At 40.2% G+C, this 18,968-nt stretch overlaps 2 protein-coding genes across 5 annotated transcripts in view; one reads left to right on the top strand and one right to left on the bottom strand.

The window, feature by feature from the left end:
- The window catches only part of farp2 (FERM, RhoGEF and pleckstrin domain protein 2), a 44,969-nt gene extending 38,130 nt beyond the window's left edge, over positions 1 to 6,839 (bottom strand). For both annotated transcript variants that reach the window (XM_034140874.1, XM_034140875.1), the window contains exons 1-2: positions 6,654 to 6,839; positions 2,275 to 2,510 (exon numbers count right to left, since the gene is read on the bottom strand). In XM_034140874.1, coding sequence (XP_033996765.1) covers positions 2,275 to 2,475 — 201 coding nt within the window. In that variant the 5' untranslated portion in view covers positions 2,476 to 2,510; positions 6,654 to 6,839. The remainder of the gene's footprint in view (positions 1 to 2,274; positions 2,511 to 6,653) is intronic.
- A 3,732-nt stretch (positions 6,840 to 10,571) lies between these two features.
- hdlbpa (high density lipoprotein binding protein a) overlaps positions 10,572 to 18,968 on the top strand; it is a 38,968-nt gene continuing 30,571 nt past the window's right edge. For 2 of the 3 annotated variants that reach the window (XM_034140872.1, XM_034140873.1), the window contains exons 1-2: positions 10,572 to 10,685; positions 15,422 to 15,492. The gene's annotated coding sequence lies outside the window, so the exon portion shown is untranslated. The remainder of the gene's footprint in view (positions 10,686 to 15,421; positions 15,493 to 18,968) is intronic. The other variant, XM_034140871.1, reaches the window with a different exon arrangement.

The raw sequence follows: 18,968 nt of genomic DNA, 5'->3' as shown, positions 1-18,968 counted from the left end.
ATAAATTATTTTCCAAACTTTCTTTGTGACAACCCTGGCAACACATTTTTGACACTGCTGTATTTGTGCACAATATATAGTTAGAGTGGCAGGTATTGGCAGATGATAACGTCTTTATATAAATGTATAAAGGCAGCAGGGCAATAAAACTGCCACAATGAAGGGAGGCAGTTGCTTGCTTTAAGGCCAAAACTATTTCAAGCATTTAACACTGCAATTTTGTATCTATTTTTACATACAGTATGCATGAGGAAAAATAACAATGTAGGAAAAGTTATGGTTCTTCATTCTTTTTTTTTTAAGTCACATTTACTTAAAGGGGACCTATCATGCAAAATGCACGTCTTTTATACATGAATATGTGTCCCCGGTGTTCCAGGGAACTCACCAAGTGTCAGAAAACACAACCCTCTCTATTTTCCTCCATACCCAAATCTCTAAAAAAAGGGGCTGCAACGGATCTGATAAAAACTGATCCAGATTTGAACACTGTCCTGACGTCAGGACGGTGGCGCTACAGCTATTGGGCCAACTCCACCAATCAGGAGGAGACAGCCACGGCCATTGGAAAGCGCTGGAGACGCTGTAGTACATATGCCAGGCCTGTAGATGGTGCTGTTCTCACAGAATCAGCCCTTGCAAAAACAGAGCTAACATTTTTCAAATTGAGCGAAATGAGGCATGGCTAAAATGCATGATCTGTTTGGTATTTAAAAAAAAAAAAAAGTATAAATATGCCTTATATAGGTATGGTCCTACACTATATTATTCAAATATAGCATGATAGGTCCACTTTAAAATAAATGATATAGCACACAGGGAGATGTTTAAGTGAAAATGAAATGGATCATGTAGTGGATGTACATCTCTGCAGCCACTCTGTGTGCATAGACATCAACACGTTACTCACATCAGCCCACGACTCATATGAATGAACAGCAACATTAGGCAATGTTGGGCCGTGGTGGTGAACAACAGAGCTTCTCAGAGGCCATCTTGTTCTTGACAAAGTGCAGTCTGCTTGACAACAGGATTGCCGTCATTCCCCCTTTGCAGCCATGTATTTCTGTCACCTCATATCAACACCATATCCATAGCTCACTTTGACCAGGCCCAGTTTAGTTATCAAATATAAAACAACATTTCTTCATAAAACTGAACAAAAACATATTTCCTCTTGACTGAGCATCAAAGGATCCAAATAAACTTGTGTCCGTCACATTCTTTTAGCTTAAGACTGTGGGACAACATATGGTGCATAAGATTATGAAATGTCTGTCTCAGCAGTGCCCCCTAACTACATCTGCCAGAAGCCTTACTGTTGTGCCTACACAAGGATTAAGGACATAGTATTGACAATACAATACCCTTAACTATTCTTACAAAATCAGCCCACAAGCCATTGCCTTGGGGGTCTAATTTTTGCGGAGACTCCCCTGTGATATCCCCACTCCACATGCACAGAAAAAACAGGAAACTTGCTATGATATGGTGGCTTCCTTATTGCTTCCTATTTGCCTTCTGAATGACTCCAGCGTAACTGGCCTAGTCAACACGAGAAAGCACTTTACAATGTAGATCTGAAAATGTGCTCAAACAAAAACAAAAAGCCAGTCAGAAAAATACACTTCTCTGTAGAGTGATTACGAGGACAACGCTATCGACCTTGGATACAGATTCACCTGTGATAAATTATAGCTCTACTTACACTAAATTCAGTGCAAGTACCTAGCACTGTATTGCTTTGAAATGTATATAAATTTGAGTTGCTGTGGTTGCAGAGCAAGAAAAATCCCATTTAGGAAACACTGATCTGTCTGCCACAACATTTGTCATTGTGAGGCTTCTCCAGCACTTAGGAATAGAAAGGTTGATGATTCAAAATGAATGTTTCCATTGAACAGAGACTGAACATGTTCAAGCCTTAGCCGTGGATGGCCATGTGTTTTTACCACCTTGTTGGCTAAGGAACAGAAAGTACTAAACTACTATACTACTATTACTACTACCGAAATCAGAGCCAATAAACAAAAAAAGGCCTCTGGTGAGATGCACCAAGTTACCCGAATAGGAAGTCTTAAGAAGGAAGGGATTTCCGCACCAAAGCCATGTGGCAGCTGTCACCAAGCCACACGCACCCAGGCTAGCCCAGCAGGACGATAAGGTCAGATCAGAAGTAACCTGCTGTGTTAACAAACTGCAGACTTATCACTGTGTAAATAAAAGAGCATGAAAGAAACCAAATGAGACTGTACAACTGTTGGAGAAACTTACGTCAATATCAAAGAACTCCTGGGAGTCGTCCAGCCCCTGCACCCGGATTTGTAGTCCTCGCCCATGGCTTTTGCTCCCGCTGAGCATGTTCCCACTGAGGCTTTGGCCCGGTTCCAAGGTGCTGATACCAGCATTGAACTGGGCTCCCAGCCTTATGCCTGGGGTCTGCAGGGCCCGGTATGAACCCTCAATATCCCCCATTACTGCTCAGAGCAGCTCCCTCACCTCTCTCACTCCTGCAAATACAGAGAAGACAGAAATTATTATTAAGGTTTGGAAAAAATAACAAACATTTTGTAGTGAGTGAACTTTGGGGAGGGTAAATCTGGCTGACTTCGGTTGATGACTGGTTTCATTCCAAAAAAGTAGTGTGGCTGTCTGAAGCTGTTTGTACATATGTCAGGCTCATTCCGGATACGTTTAACCAGCAGGGGAAGAAGTATTCAGATGCTTTACTTGAGTAAAAGTACCAATACTGTGGGTGTTTCTCAATCGCGAGTACGCTTGCTTGGTAGCACATGTCTGCCGAGCATCTTGCTTCAGAAGCGAGTCAAGAATACTTCCTGGCATTCGGAAAACGAAGTGTGGAACACGCTAGCAAGTGTGCAGGTGTGCGTCATATGAGAGGCCCCGCCTTACATCTTCCGCCACAGATTTGGGGAAATTGGTCCGTGCGCAAAGCATTGTGGGGATTTTAAGACCGCGAAGTCTACTCATGTGCAGACTCGATATTTCTCCAAACGGAGTACGCCGGGCTCGGTAGATTTCCAAGTATAATGGAGATTGGAACAGTACTTCGGCGGCACTCGATGACGTAGTATGCTTGAAATAGTGGCACTGAAGCAGCTTTACTCGCGATTGAGATACACCCACTGTCAAAATACTTCATTATGAGTAAAAGTCCTGCATTCATAATCTTACTTAAAGGTGGGGTAGGTAAGTTTGAGAAACCGGCTCGAGATACACTTTTTGTTATATTTCATGGAATGCTCTTAACATCCCGATAGCAATGAATATCTTAAGTGGTTTGACAAAAAATCCATAAAAAAAATTCATCTGTGGAAGCCGTAGCGCTGTAAAAAGCACGACCAATCATTTTAGCCGGCCCGGCTAAAATAACTGGATGGCCTACCTGCCTTCCATCTGTGCACAAACTTATCTCGTGCCCTCATTGGTCATATGCACGTTCGTGTGTGTTGGAGGAGGGCATAGGCGGCGCGTGAGTCTCAGGTTTGGGAAGGCTAAATAACTTTTTTTAACCGGACGCTGCCCGCCTCCGGCGTCTATAGAAAAGAGATCAACTCAATGAAAGCACCGCCTGCTGACCAATCAGAGCTCAGTGTGCGGAGTTTATATCTATCAAGTCATATTACAGGATAAAGGAAATAGTTTAAACTGCCGTATGCAGAGAAGACGCAGACGTGTCGCACTTATCATTCATATCATATCACATCATCAATCAGATCATCGATCATATAATATCATAATATATCATATGTTTCCTTATCTGAGTCAGCTTCTTGAGCCGTATCTGGCCGTGCAACACTTACATTGTCACATACTGTATGCAGACGTATTATTTTAAGCAACCCATTAAGTTGACGAAACACTCGAGTCAAATGTAATTAAAGTCAGATCCACTCGTGTTTTAGACGGGGCAGTGATATCATAAAACTGTTGTACACTTTCAAACACTCGGTAACATTTATTTATTTTTTAACCAGTTCTATATTCACCTTGCAGGTGCAACTATGTGGCTTGTATCCTGGATTATATGTTTAAATCATGGATGTTTAAAGTTCATATTTGTCTAATATTAGTTTACTTTTCATTAATGAAGTATGATGCTGCGCTGTCAGTACACTTGTACACTTGTCCCCGTTTGTGATTGGTCAAATGTAGCTAACCCCGCCCCTTTCACGTGAACACGCTCTCAGCTGGAGAGAGAAACCCTGGCTTTATTTACCAAGTTGATAACCAGCGTCATAGGACCGCTTAGCGAGATCTCGTCTGTTAGGGTTAGTTAAGATAACTAAACATATCCAGGGTATGCTGAACTGGCTTCGTAGTACAGGGCACAGGTGGCTGCATAGCAGCGCTAATGTCAAAGACACAAACATTATATATTTATTTTACCAGGATGCAGTGACACAAATATTTGGGAAGGCTTAGGCGCCGTTTACACGAGGACAAAACTGCTTGTATCTGCATAGTTTTGCGTGCGTATAGCCCTATTATTTACACGAGGCAGATAGAAACGGACCCCACAAACGATAACGGGTCCCAAGGTGGATAGATTTGCAAACAAAACGCTCTGGGGGGTCAACCGAGTCCGTGTAATCACCTCTATACGAATATTTCCTGAAAAAATAACGATAGCCCCACCTCTCCCCACCTCTCCTGCTCACTGCTGTAGCATGGCCAGTAGCCATCTGTAACGATCAACTATCAAAAATAGCTGTGTTAATTAAACGCACAAGGGGTTCTTGAATGAAATAATATTATAAAAAAGGCAAACCAGAATTGTTAACGCCCAATATACTCCTTAAACAAAATAAACAGAGTCAGATTTCATGCATTGATCCATTATATTGACAATTTTCCAGCCAAACAACACAAACAAAGTTAAACAGTCCGCTCTGCGATACACCAACATTGTCTTTACTGCCTAATCCAGGCCATTATTGTTCATTGCTCCTGCGCCCGTCGGCGGCAAAAAGAGAAATGTTTGTAGGCCTATTCAGGCTATAATCCACACAAAAAAAGGAAACCCGAGGACCGGCGTGTCCCAGAGGAGCGATCTCACCCGGTGTTTGTAGAGAATATCTCTCTCTTTCTGAGCCGTCCTCTCCACGGAGACGTGCTTCTTGGTCGGTAGATGCAATATCCACAGATTCGGTTTCTTTCAGTTAACTTCCCCGTTGCATTTATCCATATATTTACATGCTGAGGAAATTACTATATCCCGCTGAATACCAGCAATCGCCACACACACACTTCCTCCTGTCAGTAGCTACTGCTAGTGCTACTGCTACTGACCATGCTACAGATATTAGTGCAAAATCTACAGCTCCTCTACCACAACCATCAGCAACAAGTGGACATGGAGAATTACATGAACTACATGTTGCTAAATCCACCGCGGGGCATAAACAGAAGGGTAGCCATGGCAACATTGCTGCGGGGCTGCTCCGGAGTCTTCTTCGCTGCTTTTGGTGTATTTTGTGGCGGAAGTTACAGCGCCACTTACAGTCCCGGCATATGTACTACAGCGTTTCCAGCGGTCTCGTTTGAACAGACACGTTAAATGAAACGAATGCATGTGAACGGAAGACTTTTTTGAATATGCATACTGTGCATAAACGCAAACGTTCCCGTGTGCACAACGCCTTAGCCTTCCCTAGCCTACAGTACCCGCCGCCCCTGGAGGAGGGGCTCTGTAAGAAAGTGGCAGATTTTTTCCAGCTGTGTATTTTCAAATTCTAGCGCACTCGAGCTGGTTTCTCCAAAATTACCTACCCCACCTTTAAGTATCAGTACAAAAGTGTTATCAGACAAATGTAAAAAAAAGTAATAGTGCAGAACAATTGCCTAATGTGTGTATATAATTATAATTATATACGTGACATTTCTAGATACTATTGTTGCATCAAGTAGCATTTTACTGTTGTAGACACACAAAGTTCTGAAGGACTTTTTGTAAAATATTTAAATAATTTAACTCTACTGGTTTCATTTTTAGAGATGCAGTTTGTTAAAAGAAGATAAAGCTATTCAATAAATGTAGGAGTAACATTTTAAATTTAATGGAGTAGAAGTATAAAGTTGCTTAAAATGGAAATACTCAAGTAAAGTACAAGTACCTCAAAATTGTACTTAACTACAGTATTTGAGTAAATCAATGTATTTAGAAGAAGAACCTTGGTTACTTCCCACCTCTGCGTGTAACACACAGAAACTGACATATCTCAGACATAGATAACATACACATGTCCTCCATGCAGCCAGAGTGTAGGTGGAAACTATCTTTTAGATAGTTTACGACCTGAAAGCACTAAAAGAAAGGACGACGGAACGAGTGCGAATTGTTAGGCGTTGCATGTGGCCAAAATCGGCCAGCAAGACTCAAATGTTACACATACCAACATTTTTAAGCGGGATACCATTACGTTAACGAACCACATATAACTCAAAACAGGTTTTGGGTAAGGTTTATTTTACTTTCGGTGAAATGGAGCTCAGTGGAAACTAACGTTAGTTTACCGACGAAAGCGGCAGTAAGCATTAAAATATCGTTGCCGAGTTCTTGTCTCCGAAAAAGTCGTCACACTGCAGTATCTTAATGTGATAGTATGCCAATAAAGAAGCATCAGACTTACCGTTTTGCCCGTGTCGAAACAATTTTGTTAAAAGTTTGCTAGACTGAAAAGGACATTATCCCCGTCCATGGTCGTCGTCGTCCAACGGAGTGCGTTCACAGACTGCTCTGTCATTGGCTAAAGCAGTCCCCTCGTTCTGCCATTGGTCCAAATGTGGCGAAGGATTGTAGGCTGAGAGCGGAGATTTACCTTACTTTACTTTAAATAGCCTGGATGGATGGACAGTAATGTGGACAAAATAACAGGTTGTGGACTTTAAAAAAAGGCCTCGTAGCAAGTTTAAAAAGTGTATGGTCTCGTGGCTTAATCTGTAGGCTGATGGTTGTTCCTCACCCTGAGGAAATAAAACGATTGTTGTATCTGATAAATGTGTAATCTGATTTGACTCACAAAGCTAAACAGCATTTATTTAAGTTTGGGCTAAAGCATGACCCGAGATACATATTATGTTTATTGTGTATATGTGTAATAATAGTATGATATGATATGTTTGTTTTTTTTGTACCCTCCATTAGTCACACGTCTCTGTGCATATTAAGTAACTGTGTGTGTGTGTGTGTGTGTGTGTGTGTGTGTGTGTGTGTGTGTGTGCGTGCGTGCGTGCGTGCGTGCGTGTGTGCGTGCGTGCGTGCGCGTCACTCACGAGACGATCCCACTCCCAAGTATGCGTCGCTAAACGCTTCAGAGTTTAAAGTTAAATCCATGAATCATTTGCAGTTTGCACTGCAGTTTGTTTTGTAAACAAGTCGGTCTGATTTAATAGGACCATAAAAGAAAAGAGTCTGACACTGTAATGGAGCTCCCCCTACTGTTCCCTCTAAATAAAGAACTAAGTTGCATTGTAGGCTCCTTCATATTAGATGACATCCTTACAAAAACAACTATAATGGACTTTAAATGTTAACCTACATACATATTTCTTTCAGTCACAAATAACTCTACAAGAACAAAACAAAAAATTGGTAGACAAAAATGTAAAACAGCCTAAAAGTTATACAACGTTAGGAAAAGGAGAGCAAGTAAATAATAATAATAATAATAATGAACACATTGATAATAATAAAATAAATGTCAAAAGAATAACTTTATGAGAATATATTTATGTTTTTTGGTGCTTAAAAAATGTGGATCTTTTATGTCATCTTTTATGTATAGGATTTTATCTGATTAAAAATCAAGGGTGTTCATTTTTATCAAACTACAAACTTACATTTCACCTTCTTGGTTACGGGTGACAAAATGATATTTTCAGATTACATGCAGAAATATAATAATATAGTAATTGAAAGAAAGCAATGCAACAAAACAGAACATGTTAGAACGTATTCAAGATAGAAAGATAGATATACTTTATTGTATACTAATCATCAATAAACACATAGGGAGCAGCTGCAACAGGCTGCCACCTAGCACGGCGCAATCTGGCATATCATTATATACTGTAGGGCTGCAACAACCATCCATTTTCTATTACTCTTTACTTTTTTTTCAAGATCAATTGATTATGTATATAAAAGGTCTATAACATGTCAGGAAAAAGTGAGACATTTTCATCAAAGATTAGCAAAATCTGATAAATGCCAGTTGATCATGATGCTCACCTAAAACCTAATTATGTCTCATGGACATATTGTTTTGAAGTAACTAATGTTTCATGGTTGGCATTCTGTCTGCACTTTGTTGCTTCCATTTGATATTTTCCTATTCTCTTTGGTTGATTTCCCCCTTTTTTCACTCAGGTCCAGTAGTACAGGCTGACAGCTCACACACTGCTGTGGGTTCATTAAGATAGGTGGACACAGTAAAGTCTGTTGTGAGGTGGGAAACACCAAGAGTGTTTTTCACCACATAGTATCTCCCTTTTCCATGTCTTTGTGTCTCTGCATTCTGTGTCTTTGTTGTCTTTCTGTGTCTGCTTTTTAGTAATTGTATCTATCTTTGTGGTCATTTTGAATGCTTTCCTGGTTAATACCTACGTGTCTCTTCGATTGACATTTTGCAGGGGAAGACACTTTGGACTCCTGGGACTGTGCCTGGTAGGCCTGTTCAATAATCAGCCCATGTATTCACCTTTGTGACTTAGAAAACGCTTTTGTTGGCAATGGACACAATAACAATAATGTAATAATAGCATTTTAACAAACTAGGTTTGTTCTAAGGACCTGAGAATGTAGCCTTTCTGAACTGTTGGGGAAATACATGTATTTCTGCACATGTGGTTGTCTTCAAATAATGTTGTTTGGAATGTGCACATTTACTGCAAACAACATTGTTAGCTTGGATTACTAATCTTAAAATGGATTGCAGTGGAGAATGTTTGTCTTTTGACTCATTATGTGTTTCAACCCACTAAAGTCAGAAAATACATTTGAAATCATCCCATAATGAAATGTGTGATCAATTATAAACTGAAACTTGCCATCTTGCCTTTTTTGTGTATGAATTGTGTACTCTCCTCTATATGTGATTTTAACTAGAGGTGGGATGTAAGAAGGTTTCACTTTCATTTGATGGTACATTATACTTCCATAGAAGTAGTAGCTGAGTATATGAGGGAACAAGACTTTACTATATTACATTTATCTGACAGCTGTAAATGATAGTTACATATTTTCACATCAAGATTTCATACATTAATAATAGTATAGTATATATTAATATAGTATATAGAAGTAATACATATATATATATATATATATATATATATATATATATATATATATATATATATATATATATATATATATATTGGTATGGATCAATCCAACAGTATACACAATTGTTTACAAACAAAATTCTAACTTGACAATTAAACTAACTAAATCCTTTTAAAGGTGGGGTAGGTAAGTTTGAGAAACCGGCTCGAGATACACTTTTTGTTATATTCCATGGAATGCTCTTAACATCCCGATAGCAATGAATATTTTAAGATTAATGAAAAAATCCATAAAAAAATGTCATCTGTGGAAGCCGTAATACTGTAAAAAGTACGACCAATCATTTTAGCCGGCCAGGCTAAAATAACTGGATGGCCTACCTGCCTGTCAGCCTTCCATCTGTGCACAAACTTATCTCGTGCCCTCATTGGTCATGTGCGCGTTCGTGTGTGTTGGAGGAGGGGCTCTATAAGGAAGTGGCAGATTTTCTCCGGTTGTGTATTTCCAAATTCTAGCGATCTCGAGCCGGTTTCTCAAATTTACCTACCCCACCTTTAATTGAGTCATTTTGCATAAAAAATACTTTAGATAGATGAGAAATGATTGTAAATGTATGTATAAATGTAAATATGTAAGTAGGAATAACTTGCAGAAATGATTTAAAGGATAATCATTGATCAGCAGTAAGTAAGGGGTGGGAATTAATATCTGCTTCCTCCTGCTCCCTTTCGATTTATTATTAATATTTTTGTTGAATATATAAATATTAATATGAACATTTTAGTTGAATATATAAATATCATTATGAATATTTTTGTTGAATATATAAATATTATTATGATTATTATGATTATTATTATACAAATAAAAATAAATAAATGTGAAAAACAGAATAGTTAGAATACAGTATTCTGTTTTTCACATTTGTTTTTTTTTATTTGTTTTTTTAATCTGTTCGAAATAAAGATGGAAATTAAATTAAATGAGATAATTAAAATAAATTCAATTGATTTAAGAACGATATTGAATGCAGGACTTTTACAAGGCCCTTTACTTAAATAAAATATTTGAATACTACTTCCAACACTGATTGATTTAGACCACATTTGCATTGTGGCAATACACCATTAACCACATGTTATCTTGCAATCTATGTTAAAACGTAATCTAATCAAAGTGCAGAAGTTGTCCAAGAGTCGGTGAGGCTCGGAAACGAGAAGAAGTTTTTTGTAATCGGACTCTTTGACGTGACGTTGGATGATATGATTGGTGGGCGGCTCTGGTATATATCCGTCAGGCTTCAATCCCACCTTCTCGCCAGTGGAATTTCATCTCAGCTTCTGCACCTTCAGGGCAGACGAGAACATACAAATAAGTAAGTAATTCACAGTTTTCTACTGAATATGACTGCAATGCCCTTACATATGACCTCTACGTGTCTTCTACATAGCCGACTGCTACTTGTCGGAGAGCTAGTTTGTTGGTAAACCTGGAGCGTTACAGTATGTTCTGGCCTGACTCCGTGTCATTTCTCCCTGCTCAGCTGTATGCCTACGTGGACTTAGCGAGCTAGTAGAGCAGACTGTAAGCTAACCGGAGCTCGCTAGCTAATGCTACAGTTCAACTTGTACTTTTTACGGCCGTGTTAACGCTGGCTCATTTATATTAAAATGATACGAGCCCAGGGTTTGAGTGTGGCCGATTTATTTCATGGTTTTATTTTCAAACCACCGATAGCCTAATGTCATTATAGCTGGCTAAAGCACAGCTTGAAGTTGTGTGCAGGGCTTTTGGTGAGCCAAGCTACATGTTAGCCGAGGAGCTACGTGTCACAGTCGCGCACACACCACAGTCAAAGTTTTTAGCAAGTTTGCTAACTAGCTTTAGCTTGGGGTTTGGAGCAAGTATTCCATGCTACAGTGATTGTGCTACTGATTATCTCAATTCAACCAACAGGCACACGCTTTCGCTAAACATTTGGCGTTATATTACTGTCCCTTTGTCTCGATTTCAGTCCATTATTTATGGTTGTTCAACGTTAGCCGACATGACGGCAGCTAGCGTTCACTCTGATGTGTCGCTGGCAACTGTCAGCTAGTTAATTTGATATCGTGTTGGCTAGCACTCACACTAACCAGCTACTTAAATCCTTAATCTGGGATTTGTGTGTAACGTTAGAGAGGCTCCAAGGTTGTCATACTGCAGCTAACGTTAATGCAAATGTAACTAGCTAGACGAGCACGTCAGCGTTAACTTGAGCAGCTCATTAACATGAATGACCTCGGAAGATCGATAATGTAAAGCAATGTTCTATTAAGAGACGTTGTTTGATAGCTTTAAAGTACGATTGGGTTCTTTATGAGTTTGGAGCTTGTGAGCCATTATGTCAACAGTTGAAACGCAAAACTGCAGTAATGACATAGTAATTCAAGCATAACAGCCTTGCATCACTGTTGTAATTCACACGTGTCCTTTTAAGCCATGGAGTTAAGGGTTACTCTGTCTAATCATTTACTGCTGCTCTGAAAAAAAGCATTCGTGGCTTTTACATTGGTAGTTGCTTTAATAACGTTAACAGGCCATACGGTATGCCCATCACTAGTGCACCAAATCACTAAGAGCTAGTTAGTTGCATCCTTTTGTGCGTACTTGCAATATTGTTTATGCACAAAAAGGGACCCTTAACTAAACATGGAAGCGTGTGCACAACTCAGTTGTAACTTAAACCCATGTCTAATAACATTCTGGTGTGATAGGGAATTGATGAAACCAGTGGAAAACAACTTTTGTTTTATAGACTCTTGCTCAAAATGTCACTTTGAATCATACATAGACATAAGAGAGCATTCATGGCCTATTTACCTGGTTATCCCACAGCAGCTTCATTAATTGCCAGGTCTGGTCTCCTGTCAGACAGCGAAGTGTCCAATTATAGCAGCCAGATGCTTTCCAAGGAGAGGGAGATCCAATGGCACCTATACTTTACTGGAGTTCAGTAATGCACTTCTTGGCTTCAACTTTATCTGAACTCTTCTCAATTGCTGGATGGTTTCAGTTGTATGAGATGGCATTAATTCCTACTACTGATATGCATATATACATATACACAGGGGTTAAATTGGGATTTGATATGTGGGGGTGCTCTGTGTGGAGGGGGGGGGGGCGGGGGGTCGAGGATCTCATTATGGCCCAGACACACCAGGCCGATATCAGCCGTCTTCGGTTGTCTGGCGACGAAGCGTGCCCTGTCGCCCAAAGTCAATTTGGTGTGTCCTGAACCCTCGGCCGTGACACGCCTTATTTGGCCTTTCACGGTCGACACACGGCCGATTCAACATGTTGAATCGGCCGACACAAGCTATCGGGCTAAGAAACCACTCTGATCAGCTGTTCAGCTAGCAAATGAGAAGCGAAACGGAAGTGAGGGACGTAAACAAACGATTTAAGAAGGCACAGGACAGCAACTAAACCCCAGCAGGTGATACTTAAAGACATCAAACATAGCCCTTAAATGTCCTCTCTTACCTCCCACACATAGCAGGGACATCTCTGATATCGGCGGGAGCGTCCCCGGCTGTCCTCTGCTGAGAGCTCCGTGATTTGTTTGATCAAGTCCGGTTTTTTCATCTCATCGGTTTATTTGTCAGTATAAAGTTGCAGGATTAGTCTCAAGTACCTCAACATTGTCCTTAAGTACAGTGTCTAAGTAAATGAGATACTGTCTACTGCTGTTCATTTACCTATTGTGAGTCGCCTCGGATAAAAGCATCACATGGAAATGTAAATTTAGCAAGAAGTGGCCATTATTACATTACATACATTACTACATTGCTGACTCAATAAACTACACACCCGCCAGAACACTGCGATCATCAGATGCAGGTCTATTAACTGTGATGTTATAGTATGTCTGCACTTTATGTGCTCATTTCATCATTCATGTATTTTTATATTCTAAAACATGTTTTCGATGGACGAGAGTGAAAATGGAACGCACACGCTATTTGTTGTTTGTTTATATCAGTCTGTTCTTCTTCTCTGTCTTCCGGTTGTTGCCTATTTTGAATGACGAATACACACTACCGCCGCCTGCTGGTAAGGAGAGTTATTGCCACACACGCATGCGCAGTTCGTACGTGCTCGGCTGAAGTCTTTGCGGTGTGTTCCAGTGCGACACACGGCCAAGACGCAGGAGAACTCGCCGATGCAACTGTCGCTGTCGGTGTCCATTATCTGTATCAAATGCACACATTGATGCCACCAAATGACACAATACAAATAGAAAGTACTACAAATAAATTGGAATTAATTTATATCTTAAATGATTAATGTACACATATCCAACCTTCAAATTGCTATTTTAAATCAAAATTGCTCTGCACACTTGCTAAAGAATGTTTGTGTGGAAATCTCAGTTCATTTGTAGGGCTGCGAGATTATGGCCAAAAGTATGCTGTACATTTCACTGTAAACGATTGAATCATCACCAAATTTGGTGTTGTTATGACCGATCATAACTCAGCTTATGCACACGCACACATACATTTAGAATGGTTTAGGAAACGGGCTCCGTGTTACAGGACGGGTCGGGGGTTTCGCGGCACCACTGCAGACTCTGCACGGAGGAGCAGCGGAGTCCGGGCAGGGGCTGCGCGCTGCAGCTCCTGATCGGAGCAGAGACACGTTCACTAAGCCGAAAAAACTATATCCGGTCACAGAGATCTGCTATTTTAAAGTAAAGTCAACACATATCGACCCTAAATATAGTCTATATTAAGAACAAGAAAAGTTTTAACATATCGTTTTTGGAATACAAATGTGCGAGGGTGATGACGTCAGAGCATTGTCCTATGTGCCGGGGCTAAGCCCGGACAGCCCCGGCCCAATTTAAACCCTGCATATACATAAGTTATACCCTAGCAATACCCTAGCAACAGCTGCTTCTATTCCTCACTCTGAGTAAAGTTGAATTGGATGGTTTTTATTTAATTACTGATTGAGCTGTTAAAACTAATGTAAACATTATTAGTTTTATTTAAGGTTACATGATGAAAGGGCTAATACACGTAAGCAATATTACAAACATATCATACAGATATTTTTAAAGGTCTCATGTCATGGCCATTTCTACTGATCATAATTCCATTGTTGAGGTCTACTAGAATAGATTTATATTGTGCAATATTCCAAACTCACATTGGTTTCTCATACAGCATCTCTGTAAAGTATGTGTATTCACTCTCTGTCCTACACGGCTTGTTGGAGCTCCTGCCCCCCCCCCCTCCCTGTGAGCCCACTGTTCTCTGATAGGTCAGCTCGCCCACTCTGTTCTGATGAGTCCACCAGCACTACAGCGGAACATCAGTGATTATGTGTTACAATGGCGTTAGCAACCAGAAATTGACACCAGTAATGACAAACAGATGAGAATGCTGCGTGGGGTCTGGGTGCCGTGTTGGCGGGGCGTTGCGCAGCTCGCTGCTGCGAGGAGCGGACAGTGTGACCTGGGTTCATTTCCTGCTTGCTGCGTGGGGTCTGCGAGACAGCGAGACATTGCGAATGGACGCGGGACCCCCAAACCGCGGCGCACCTACAGTGTAAGCGCGCCACAGTTTCGCCGCTGCGAGGCTCCACTAGCACCCCACCCCCCCAGCGCACAGTTTCGCCGCTGAGAGAGAGAGTGTGTGTGTGAGGAGCTCCACGGATTGGTCCATTTGGGTATGGGCATGTCACCATACCCAGGAAGAAAACAATGGAAAAAGAGAAATCTCCAACGAGGCGTTCTGGGGCAACACAGAGAGGTCTTTTCTGTGTTAGAGTTTTACTCGCTACAGGGTGTACTTTGAGGGTTTTTGACTCTGCAGACCGTTTACATGCATAAAAACCTTCATAACACCCAAGGGGACGGGTAATAACCGGAAAAGCATGACATGGGACCTTTTTTTGAAGTACAATTTTCTGTTTTCGTGCACCGATAAGCCTGCAGCGGTGGATCTGTGCAAATGTTTTGAAGTAAGGCCCCTGATATATTCTTTTTTCTTTCTTTGAAGTGAAAATATCATCCTGGTTATGTGTTTAAAGTTGATCCTTTTTTCTTTGTGGTTTTTTAAGGCAAAAGCTGGCAGGCTGACGGGAAAGTGCATCTTTACAGGACGGATTAACTGGTAACTGACCATTTGCTGGTAAGTTTTTACAACCTTTAGCATTGTAAGCACTGATAATAATACTACTTTAAGCAATTAGCAGCCTACAGTTTACCTGGATTCTGTCCACAGCACCCACAGCTTGAAAATGTGCTCTGTAGTTCTGAAGTGTACCTATGATGTTGGAGTAGAAAGCTTCAGCACTTTCCAAAGATGTTTGTTTGCTTACGGACATGTTGCGCCAGTCAATCCTGTACATGTGGAAATGTGGAGAAGGCAGTCAGCACTTGTAGTTCACGTGTTCGCATTTGAATTTTGGCCCTCAGGGAGCGTTAGATCTCCAAAGCAAGCTGAGAAAGGTAGCCATGATTTGAAAGACAACATTTATCCTTTGTATCTATTGAACATTTAAAAAAAAAAAGAAGTAAAATCCCTATTCATCCCTATGCCAGTCAAAGCATGCAGCAAAATAAAAATACATGGTTTTATGTTGTGCTATATTATGGGTTATTCTGGAGGAATATATAAATAAATGAATAGTTGTTTACATATTCAAGTAATTTGAATATGTAACGGACTGTATCGATGTTAGTGTCTTTCCACCATGTCTTTGAAGTGTTTTGCACTTTCTCTTACCACAAAAATGAGAACTTGCTTGTACGGTCTACCTCTAAAGTTAAAGTAATGTTGATACAAGTCGTTTTATATTTCACAATAATAACATACTTATTTAATGTTTCGGTTTAAATTCAGATGAAGGATATTCACACACTTAAGATTGGCAACATGGACCTCAAACAGTGCAGTGCAGAGCAGCCTTACGTTTATGAAGCCTGACGAAGAAGAGGCCAGTGAGAGGGTGGTGTAAAATGGGGAGGGGGAAAGTGCCTGCTATACTGACTACTACCATGTTGAGGCTCAAAGTGAATTTTCTTTAATTGCCTAGTCTATGGGAAAAAGCGTCTGATATCAACAAGTAATCTGTGACATCTGGTAGTCTCTTCCCTGCTTTCAGATGAGTTTCAGGCATGCTTCGGGGCAAGATCCACCCTGAAAAACAATTCACATTCTTTTGCTCTTGTTGGCCAGAATTTAAGTTTCTCTGCCAGACAGAAAAACAGACGGTAACTCCTGATGAAGTATTACGTTTAGACATTGACAGTGAAGTGCAATCAAACTTTAGTCACAGCACAAATTTGTTTACTTTTTATTATTTGCAGAGAAAAATATGCGTTAACAACTTATATAAGACAGAAATCAAAACGGCTGTATGGTCTTTTTAAAACATTGATTAAATTGGCTTTATGCTTTCTTTATTGGAAAGAGTTATTCATGTTCAAAGTCCAGATACATGACGTCTGAGTTTTCTGTCGGTGGATTTTTCCTTTAATCCTATCCCACGTGGACGTACAGAGGGGTCAGTGGGCAAAAATCCTCTTAACCCCGGTTCCTGCTCACTAGGTTACACTCCTCAGAATAGCCCTGGTAAAAGAGCGTCTAACAGAAGATAAACTGGTTTCTTCTGGAAAGACAGAATGTACTGTAGCTGTGGCCCTGCCCACACCACTGTTTTCTTTGTGGTGCTAAGGCCTAATCTCTTTACTCAGTCTCAGCCTACATTAACACAGTGCTGACATGGTAATGTGACAAGAAGTGTCATTATTCTTTGAGAGGCTTCTTTTGATGAAGGTAGATTAGATAATGGTGGAAACCCAAAGTCCAACTATGATAAGCTTGTATAGCGTGCTAAGCCTGTACATGTGACACTTCAGAAGATACGGTCCAATATTCAAACAGGGGTCTTGTTTATCTAGTTTCAACCATCATCAGGAAAGGAATGTATGCAAAACTTAATTTCTTGATTGAATAAGGAGCCTATCATATCCTTTGTTACTGGTAGTGCTGAACCTCTACACATGGCAGTGTTTCCCCTACCATTGTCTTGGAGGGGCGCTGTGCCCCGCCAACGGAGCCCCGCGCCCCCCCTGAAATTCAAGGTGTTTAAAAATAAATAAAAAATATATTTCTTTTTATTCATTTTTGTTTTTTAATATATATATATATATATATATATATATATATATATATCCAAATTGCAACTAATCTATATGTACTGTCACTTTTCACATTGAACATGTGCTCTTTTATTAAATAAACTAAACGCTTTCATTTTAAGTTGTGAGTTTAGTGTTTTTGACCCTAAGAAACACTGATGCATTAATCAATAACAATAATCCACAGCTCCTCTCTCTGCTCCAGAGGATTTAAAAAAAAATATATCCCAATGCCACGTATTATTTGCATTAAAACAATACAAATAAGAAGAATGCTGAATTGTTGACCAATTATTAGATGTTAATGTATAAGTATGACTGACACCAAATATTCATACACCTGTGTATTGTTTTCCTACGGAGCCCCTAAAGCAGGGGTGTCAAACTCAATTTCATCGCGGGCCACATCAGCATTATGGTTGCCCTCAAAGGGCCGGTTGTAATTTTAACACTATATAAATATACATATATAAATATCAAAATAATGTTTTATACTGTATAACAATATTGCCTCTGCATTGGAGTATTATTGGTTTTGGCAATAACTACGTCTGAAAGCACATGGTTGTGCATTAATGTATTGTGCACGTAGACACAAAAATACTGTATGTGGGCTCAGACTAACATTTCACTCTCTTACTGTTACATAAATCCCATGAATTTATGAAATTTAGTTAGCCTCATCATATCTTATCAAAAAGAGATACAATGTTTGTGAAATCTATTTTTTGTGAATAATAAAGTATTTTTCTTTTGTATATCAAGCATTATTTAAGTAGGCTATATTTCATTTGAATTCAGCAATAATATTTTAATAGTCTGAAAGCCAAGACTTTGAGAACCCCCTGTCCCAGATCCTGCTGTGTTACTATCACCTGTCACTCACTATTTCAGTAAGCAGTGAGTGGGGGGGGGGCGGCGGCGTGTTGAGGAGGAACAGAGTGAGAGGGGACAGGGATCGCGGAAGTTTTCCTCCTTCCTTTACAAACTTTACACAAGTATTTATAAGTATTTATCGTCTGAATATAGCAAAAAGACGTTCATACTCTGCAAGCCAAGACCTCATATATTTTAATCAACCAGAAACCGGAAATAACCGTAACGCGAGTTTTTCTAAAACATAATAAATCCATGTGTGTCTCTGAGCCGCAGCAACACCGACTGATTCTTAAAGAGCGGGTCATTCTGTCTGTTTGTTCTGGGACTGGAGTTGCTTGTCTCGGTTGCTGAAGCAGACTTTGCTCCGTGTTTGGTGTCTCTGTGCCGCTGTAAATTATGTTCCTTCAACTCTGTGTCACTCACAGTCACACACTGGTCACTCACCGCCTCAGAGTGCCGCTGCTGATAGGAAGTCGCTTCAGTGCGCACGTCACAAAACGAAATGCATTTTGGGACATGCTGTTTATGGGCAACGTGCTTAAACGGCATGTAACCGTATAATAAACTGTTTATATTCTTTGC

The sequence above is a fragment of the Trematomus bernacchii genome, unplaced genomic scaffold (genome assembly GCF_902827165.1).
Source record: "Trematomus bernacchii unplaced genomic scaffold, fTreBer1.1, whole genome shotgun sequence".
NCBI lineage: Eukaryota > Metazoa > Chordata > Actinopteri > Perciformes > Nototheniidae > Trematomus > Trematomus bernacchii.
The sequence above is the reverse complement of the archived record's forward strand: the minus strand, read 5'-3'. Positions and strand labels throughout refer to the sequence as shown.